Source organism: Dermacentor andersoni, chromosome 8 (genome assembly GCF_023375885.2).
Source record: "Dermacentor andersoni chromosome 8, qqDerAnde1_hic_scaffold, whole genome shotgun sequence".
NCBI lineage: Eukaryota > Metazoa > Arthropoda > Arachnida > Ixodida > Ixodidae > Dermacentor > Dermacentor andersoni.
In genome coordinates this window covers 46,898,246-46,907,857 of record NC_092821.1, presented here as the reverse complement: position 1 = coordinate 46,907,857, position 9,612 = coordinate 46,898,246, and the positions used below count along the sequence as shown (strand labels likewise).

The window sequence follows — 9,612 nt, the reverse complement described above, 5'->3', positions numbered from 1 at the left end:
GGCTGTTTGCCAGTGGGTATGGGCCTGTTATTGAATCAGCCTTCTTTAAAGTAAACTGGGTTAGTGCCGTGTGTCGTAATACTCGTTATATAAGTCCTACTACGATATATAATATACGCTATAAATACCTATCACCCAGGAACCATAATATAGATTGTTAATAGCGGTAAAGTCGACAATTATCCCTAAAGGGCGGATGCACTGCCCATTTCATTGTTGTTTCATTTTTTCGCTTTCGCCGAGCACTGAGGGGTTGCTAACAAATTGGGAATATGCCATCGACAAATACTGACAATTTAGTCGAATAGCCCAACGCTTCGCATCACCCAATAGTGCGAGCTATCGGTATGGCTGACGACCGGGCGTGTTGGCATAGCATACTAGATGTTAGATTGCACAACATTTTGCTGGACACAGAGAAGAGACGCCCACCGCGTAGTGCTCCTTTGTATGTGTTTCTCATCTGTGTGTCAGGCGAAATTTTTGTCCAATCGAACATCTACGAAGCTACTGGCTATGTTAAAGGAATGGTGAGGTTGAAGGTGTATACTTGTTACTGTGAAAATATTTTCGTGGTGTTTGTTCTTTCGCTAGGTAATTCCGTAGATAACGAAGCCGGTCACCAGTACATTCATAGCAGTAATATTTTTTACTATAAATACGAGCCGATTCGTCGTATGTGTGTTGCCACAAGCGGCATGAGAGCCGTCGTGGAAGGCGATTACTTTCTCTGTCACCCGCAGCCGTCACTGAAGGAGAGGGTGGTTGGGGAATCTGAGGGCTGTCCTTCTCAAGCTCTACGCCATAGCAAGGAGAAAAAAATTCTACGAGAGGGGACGCTCAGCGAAAGCAGGCAACAGGAAACACGTCACGCCTAGTGATCACAAATGCAAGCATCGCAGAAGAAAGAATGTGAAATTAATTTAGAGACGACGTTCTATTTTTTCTTATTCTTACCCGCTAAAGCTAAAAATATCTGCGTTTAAATTGAGTTGTACTTCGCGATTTAATTTTCTTGCGTTACCTAGCAAGAGGCCAATGACGAGTCAGATGCATGTGTCATGCTTAAGACACGCCGCCGAAGTGAGCGAGGCCGGCAGCGCATGTGAGCGTTGGTCGCTTCAGTGACCCGACTGCCTTTATTCTTTTTGGATTACGCCTGGTTTGTTGGGCTCGATGAAGGCGCATTCTTGCGTTCATTTTGCACTTCGACACGGTACCACTGCACTATGGAAGTGCGGCAAGGTGAGCAATTTTGTTTGACCGTCTGCGACGCATTTCAAGCAAATTTGGCTTTTGCGGTACAAAACCTAGACTTGTGATGCAGTTAGCGAAAAACAGCTCAGCGGTCCTGCCGCAGTTAATTTGACTTAATTACTCGTGCTTGGAGTTGTTTTCGTCGCTTTCTATGAGCCCCAACATTAGAGTACCTTATTTCGGTAGTGTTTTCGGCCACGCTAGCCGCACCCGGCTTTGTGACGCAGTTAGCTAAAAGCAGCTCGACCATGGTGAGTTTCGCGTGCACGGAATCTTACTGGGACAAGTTCGCGACACTTTCCCTGACCGCCAACGTTATTGTAACTAATTTTGCTACCTTTAGGGATACTTTTGAGGCACGCTCGCCACGCCTGGCGTTGTGACGCAGTTAGCGAAAAGCAGCTCGGCCCTGGTTACACAGTTAGTTTGGCGTGTGCCGAATTTTAGTGGGACACGTTTGTTACCCTTTTTATTGCCCCGCTACAACGTATACCTTCTTTCGGGCTTCACGCTTGCCGAAAACGCGACGACCGATTGCCAAAGGCGATAAAACTGAAGTGTGTTCCTTGCGCTAAAGATAACGCCGACGAGCTCAAAAAGCGACAACTCTAAAATTCTGTTTTCTGAACGACTGAAAACGGACTTTGCACCAGCACATTTGCATTTTGTGCGAGCAGAAGGCATTCTGCGAGCGTCTAAAATGGTCTGGCTGAGACCATGTGTTGTGGCCACGTCTGTGCACTTGGCGTACCATCGCGTCGGCTTAGGCCAAGTTGTTCTGCAGCGCACAGTTCCCGTGTGTTTGTGCTCTTAAAAGTGCAGGAAATTATGCCTGGGAAGGCGCGAATGCTTGGAAATCAGGGCCCATAGTCACAAAGCGTTCTTACGCTTAAAGCGTTCGTGCGAGCTAATAGTAATGGACAGGCACGTATCGAGGACTTTTCTTTTTCGAGCGGCCCCAACCCAAGGTAACCTTTCTATGTAAATGTGGGTAGGGGGAATGTACCTTTACTATATGGCAAAGAAGGAACAGCGTCTAGCCCGAGCCCCACTTCAGTAGCGCTGGCGATCCGGCTGCGGAGCTCGGCACGGCGCACTTTTTCTTCCTTACACTAATACAACTGTGAATAAGGCCCACCATTCGCCAATAAGACGCGTAAACCCGCAAATGACAATAGAAATAAGGTGTATCTCACAGGAACGCCTATGAGATACACCTCCCTTTTACTTGGCAAACAAGGAACCACATCAAATGGACTAGAGCATGAAAGATGCAATGGTTAAACACTCACCACAACAAACAACGATAGTGTAAAATAAAGATCTGTAGTAGCGTTCTTTTAATTAGCTTTGGAAGAATTTGTGAGAAATGTATATATTTTTGGAGCAATCACAGTTGTTTTAGATCCCTCGTTTACTGCTCCACCAATTTAAGTGCCAAAGTAATCTCGGGTTGTTATTGGGGAAGTTGGTTAACCATGCGCGGTCACCAGTTCAATAAAACCGCGTAGAGCGCAGGAAGCTGCGGTTCTAGACTTACTGCGCCCGCCGCGGAAGGTTAGAAAAAACCCACATTAGCAACGCAGAGAAGTGGCTACATCAGACGGCTCGACTGATACCTGTGGAAGCGTGATTCAAGACACAAGGAAATATTCTCCGCTTTCGGCGGCGTTGTCTCTACTTACTTTTTAAATAAAAAGATGTTGATCCATAACGGGTATATTTGTCAATTTGCGCTTTTCCTTCCTGTTTGGCTGTTGCCTTGGCTCTCTCCCTTAGTAGATCGCTTAATTTCTCAACTCCTTGCGACTCTTGTTTCCAGTTGCCAATTTTGCAGGAAAAGTTCTGTACAATTAGGAAAAAGCCAGACGAGGTAACGGGTGACAGTCATATTGCTCTTGATTTAACGATTATTGCAGGCTCTGATGATGGACGCTGTTCCGCGTTATGTTATTCTCCACCTTATGTTATTCTGGGGATCTGCCAGCCTCGCGGAGAGCAGTCACTCGAGGAAATAATGTTGCAAAAGGAAAAGTTAAACGCGACTGGCGTTTTCTCCGGCCGTAACTCGTTGCACGAGCACACAGACCGGCTGACTACGAACCGAATCGCTTTCCTGGTCCCTGTATCATTCTAAATAAAGAAGGTTGAACTAACGAGGCAACTGCGATGCGCATCATCGTTGAATAAATGGTAACAACTGAACTCTCCTCGAATTGATCGCGCGGGCACCGAATTGAGGAGAAAACTGGCCTTCACACCCCAGGAGAGGCCGATAATATACCGTCATTTAATATTACGGAAACATTGACAACAATTCCACTCTGTGAAGATGAAATGGCAGCGGAAGCTGACGACAGTCAAAGCTCTCAAACGAAAAGCAAAGTGCTTTACCTCCACCGCGGATCCATCCCAAGGTATCCTGCCAGGCCGACCTGCGGCAGAGGAGACGCAGTCGATAAGCACTCCCCATACGTGGGCCTGTCCCGATGATCCCGAAGGGCACTTTTTCCCGGCCCACAGGGATATGTGCCACTGAGCTTGGACCCTTTCTGCAAAATCACCAGGATCGGCCCACATGTTGATTTCTTCTCTTGAGGGACGCTGAAACAACTACGAAAGGTTATTTATATACAGCTTTCGCTGTAAAATGGTGGAAAATGTTGACCGCCGAATTGATTAATTTGTCAGAGCTTTAGGAATGTGTGTGAGAAGTGGTGGCGTGGGCAGGGAGGGGACAGTATGCCGCTTAATTTGGGGGGGGGGGGGGGCACCCGGGCCTTCCTCTGGGGGCGTGCCTGTTGATGGAGGACATAATTAGCGAATGCGATCAGCCAATCAAGAACAGCACTTACGAACAAAAAGCATTGCAAATTCCGCCCCAGATGTTTTCATATTTTATGGTATTGTTTGGTAGGAGTCTATATTTTACGCCATGTATGTAAAAGTGAATTGCTTTCGTTTGTAATGCCGACCATTCACCACATACACACGTTTCGCCTCTACACGCCGTATTGCTGTGAAGTCTACATGCCAAAAGGATACATACTTGTAATTTAGTTTTCCAGCTCATGCCTTCCGGTGGAGCTTTGTACGGCAGCTATTGCGACGTACCTGGTTCCACCCCTCTGGAGGAATGCCAAAAAGCCGGGAACGAGCATTATTATAGAGCAAAATAAACATTTCATAATTTCAGAAAACGTGTGGCATTCACGAAATTGCGGCTGGCACAGATTCGGTGGAGGCTTGTAAGGATTTCTCCCAATGATTTTTACAAAATATAAAACGATTGCCGGCCAAGGCACCACGTGGTTTAGCAGTAGAAGCGAAAGAAAAAAAAATTGGACGACGCTGAAGCTTCGCCTTCAAGAGTGGAACTCGAAACACCGCAATCGCTAGAGGCGCTTTTGTCGCGCTTTGAACCATCGATCTCATGGCTGAGTGGTAGCGTCTCCGTCTCACAATCCGGAGACCCTGGTACGATTCCCACCTAGCACATCTTGCAAGTTGTTTTTATTTATGAATTGCCTTGCGGGATTTATCGCTCACGGCCAACGCCACCGACGCCGACGACACCGGCTTCTCTGCAACACGAGCTCCTTAACGCTGTCGCGTTAAAAATGGCCGCGCCAATCAGCGGAGCTGGCGTCTATTGTACAGGCTGCCGTTCAAAACACGCGAGCCCGAAACCGAAATCGGAAGGAGTAATGGCGGCGGACGATGAGTCCGCCGCCATTCCTCGCCAGTCTAGACCCAAGACTAGGGCCAGCTTTGCTAAGAGAGTTGCAGCCTCGGTAACGAAAGCAGCGGGGATGCCGACAGACATGCCGAAAGAAGACACCAAGATAGTCATGAGGCCACGTGGAGGTCTCAACGTAGCGAGAACTGAGGTTTCAATAATTATGTCGGCCGTCATGACGGTGGCTCGAGTAACGAAGGAAGAAGGCAAAGCAGACACCATCTGCACGAACGCGCAGCAAAACATCATCGTGGTCAGCACCCCGGACGAGAGGCGTGCCACGCTATACTCTAAGGTCAAAGCCCTTAACATAGGAGGCAGGACATACGAAGTCAGCGCTTACCGAACGGCGCCGGACGGCACGGTCAAGGGAGTCATCCGAGGCATAGCCGTAGACGACTCACCGGAGAAGATAGCCGAAAACATCGTGAACGCGTGCAACCCCCTAGCGGTGGAGGCGCACAGAGTCGGAAATACAACCACGGTGATAGTACTCTTCGCAGGACAGAAAGTAACTAACTACGTCAAGTATGGCTCGATATTAGTCAGGTGCGGGCTTTACCGCAAGCACTTTGACGTGTGCAGGCAATGCGGCAAGGTCGCCCATAGAAGAGACGTATGCTCGAATCCCAACGCCAGAGTGTGCTTCGGCTGCGGAATCGTGAACCCCAGCGAGGATCACAAACACGAATGCAAGCCCAAGTGCAAGCTCTGCGGGGGACAGCATCCTACGGGCGAGAGGGAATGCAAAAACAAGTACAAGATGCCATACGTGGTCAAAAAACGGCAATGGGAACGCAAGATGGAAGCCATGCAGCAACAACCGGATCCGGAAAGCTTTCCGCCGCTGCGAGCGCCGTCTGCCGAGAGACCCCGCGGGGAATCGAGGCAGCGCAACAGCAGCCGCAAGAGGGACAACCGCAAGGGAGGCAGGAGCGCCAGCCGCCACAGACCGTCACAGTCGAGGGAGAGAGTCGCCTGGGCCGACGCAGTCAAGGCAAACATGGCAGAGAAGAGACAACCACCAGCGCAAAACGCCGCGAAGAAGATCCAAGAAGAGAACGGTGTGGTAAAAGCCCTGAGAGACGAGAACGAGATGCTAAAGCGGAGGCTCGCCCAACAGGACGCAACCATCAAGGAAATCAACGAGAAGCTAACGACATTAATTGGGCTGCAGCAACAGCAGCAGCTACTGCCGAAGCCAGCACAAGAGAGGAAACAAGAAGAGATAACCGAGGACGAACCAGAGTTCGAGGTGGACCCGAGAGCCATGAAAGAGGCAGGACCGGCTCCCAAGCGGAGAGCTATAGAGGGCGCCAAGGAACGAAAGATAATGGAGAGAATCGAAAAACAGGACGACAGACTCGACCGTCTTGAGGCGACCAGCAAGGTAACCAACGAACGCCTCACTACGCTCGCGCAAACAGTTCAGCAGATGGCAACGAACATACAGAGCACGATCCAGAACATGATGGCGCAGATGCAAGCACAGCTGGAGACGCAGATACAAGCACAAATACAAGGTATGGAAGCACAGATCATCGCCAAACTGCAGCAATCATGGACGGGACAGCACGTACAGCAGCATCCACACCGCCAGTGAGAGACCTCTTGGTCTGGCACTGGAACTGCAACGGCTTTACCGGCAAGAGAGCGGTGCTGCAGCAACACTTGCAGCAACGAACGAGGAAACCAGACGTCATAATGATTCAAGAAACGCACAGCGAAGAGACGCCGAGACTACCTGGCTACCGGTCGCACGACAGCCCGCCGAGCAAAAGGGACACGTCCAAGGGCAAGTGCAGAGGGGTCTGCACCTTCGTTAGGAAAGGGATCACCTTCATGGAACACGAACTGATCGGCAGAAGCGCCATCGAACACTGCACGGTGGAAGTAATCACGGGCAAGAGGAGGAAGGAGAGCACTTTCCTGGTGAACGTCTACAGCAATCCGTCCCACGGACAACAGAAATTCAAGGCACTCTTCCACAAAGTGAGTTCAGTCGCGGGAAGCAATACGCTCGTAGTGTGCGGAGACTTTAACGCTCCGAGCCAAGACTGGGGCTACCACAGAACGACGGTCAAGGGGAGAGAGCTCATGCAAGACGCCACCGACGTGGGACTGAACCTAATCACGGATCCGGCCTTTCCCACCAGGATCGGCACATCGGTTACGTAAGACACCATTCCGGACCTTACCTTCGTGAAAACCGACGGAGGATCGAGAGAAGCAAAATGGAGAAACACGGGCCAAGGGCTGGGCAGCGATCACTACATCGTGGAGGTCGTCATACCGCTCGAAGGCCGAGGCAACAGCGGCATAAGGAAGCATCGCATTACGGATTGGGACGCCTTTCGAAAGGCGCTACCCGCGGTGCAATTGGACATTACGAACATCGAGCAATGGGCGGCCAACGTCGTTGAGACGATGGAAGGAGCCACCAAAGAGCTGGAGACGGACGAACGGATAGACAAGATGGACAGTCGGCTGGCCCACCTGATAGAAGCCAAGCAGTCCATAAAGGCGAGGTGGCAGAAGCGACGAACCAACCGAAGTCTAAGGAAGAAGATCGCCGAGCTCAACGGCAGATCGAGGTCCACTGCAGGGTGCTATGCACCCAACAGTGGAACGAGGCCTGCAACGAAGCCGACGGACAGATGCACAAGGGCAAGACGTGGAACATGCTGCGGCACCTGCTCGACGAAACCACGACCAAGGGCCACCAACACAACAACCTGGCCAGAATCCTACACAAGGCAATCTGTGAACACGGGGAGGACGAGGTCAAGGGGCGCTTGGACGCCAAGTACCTACCGACCACCCCCACGGAAAGACACCCGGATTACCAAGGCAACGAGAATGAGACGCTAGATCGAGACATCCAGACATGGGAAGTCAGAGTTGCCCTGCAGGATCTCAATGGCAGGTCCGCCGCGGGTCCCGATCGAGTGACCAACAGAGCGCTCAAGAACCTCAACGAAGCGGCCATCGAAACGCTCACGAACTTCTACAACAAGTGCTGGCAAGAAGGAAGGCTGCCCAAGCAATGGAAAGCAGCCAAGACGATCCTCATCCCCAAGCCTGGCAAGCCGCCCAACATAGAGAACCTCAGGCCAATATCGCTCACTTCTTGCGTGGGAGAGGTCCTCGAGCACGTTCTCATGAACAGGTGGCAGCGTTACCTGGAAGAATCGGAGCTTTACCCAAATTCCATCATCGGGTTTCGGAAGAAGCTCGGGACGCAAGACGCCATGATCTTACTGAAGAACGAGATCATCGACGATACGACGGGCACCAAGGACAACAGAGCCATACTCGGGCTGGACTTGCAGAGCGCCTTCGATAAAGTGAGGCACTCGGCTATCCTGGCCCAAGTATCCAGACTAAACATGGGCAGAAGGACATACCAGTACATCAAAGACTTCCTGACGGAACGGACCACCGAAATCTGCGCGGGAGACCTGCAGCTCGAAGAGAAGAAGCTGGGAAGCGTCGGAACTCCGCAGGGCTCGGTGATCTCCCCGCTTCTCTTCAACCTCGTGATGATCGGGGTGGCCAACCGGCTAGAAAGAGTAGCGGGAGTCCGACACACCATCTACGCCGACGACGTTACGCTACGGGTACCGGGAGGAAGCGACGGACACATCGAGACAACGCTGCAAGAAGCGGTCAATGCCATCGAGGAGGAGCTGGGCGGGTCTGGACTTGTTTGCTCTCCGGCCAAGTCAGAACTGCTGGTAATTCCACCGACAGGAGCGGGCAGGAAAAGAAAGAATATGGAAGTCGAGTACGAGCGGCCCAAGATCACGGTCAAGACAGCGGGAGGACAAGTAATACCGGATGTCGAGAACATTCGAGTGCTCGGGCTGCTCATCCAGCAAAACCGAGTCAACGGTGAAACGGTCAACAAGCTCGCGGCCAAAGCGGCCGCGGCAATGAGACTCATCAAGAGGGTGTCCAACAGAAGAGCGGGGATGAAGGAGGAGAGCCTGACTAGGCTCGTTCAATCCTTCGCAGTTAGCCACATAACGTACGTGGCCGCTTTCCACAACTGGAGGCCGAGCGAACGTAACAAGATAGACGCCACCATACGCAAGGCGTATAAGGCGGCACTCGGCCTCCTCGGGAGCACGAGCACCGAAAAATTCATGGCGCTGGGAGTCCACAACACGCTGGACGAAATAGCCGAAGCACAGAGAACGGCGCAACTCGAGCGTCTCTCTGAAACGAGAACCGGAAGAAAGATACTGCGGGACCTTGGCCTCGAGCCGAGGGAAGGCGAGCAGCAGAAAGACGTACCTATACCGGATAGCATCAACAGAAAGCTCAGGGTCTGCCCGATCCCGAGGAACGTGAACCCCGAGCACAACAAGGAGCGGAGGTTGGCGAGGGCCAGGGCTCTCGTGGACCTCCACGCCAGAGAAGAAGGCGCCATCTACGTGGACGCGGCGGAGTACCGAGGGAGCAGCGACGCATACGCGGTGGTGGCTGTCGGGGCATCGACGGGTGCAACGAAGACCGCGGCGAGCGTCCGGACTCGAGAGGCGCACCGGGCGGAGGAGGTGGCCATCGCCTTGGCCGTCTCCGACCCCGGATGCACTACAGTGTTGTGTGAC

General features: G+C 51.9%; 1 protein-coding gene across 1 annotated transcript; it reads left to right on the top strand.

Moving 5' to 3' along the window:
* The first annotated feature begins 4,964 nt into the window (after positions 1-4,964).
* LOC126526476 (uncharacterized) lies at positions 4,965-6,599 on the top strand. Its single transcript, XM_050174400.2, has one exon. It carries the CDS (start codon positions 4,965-4,967, stop codon positions 6,597-6,599), a length of 1,635 nt encoding a protein of 544 aa, XP_050030357.1.
* The last annotated feature ends 3,013 nt before the right edge of the window (positions 6,600-9,612 follow it).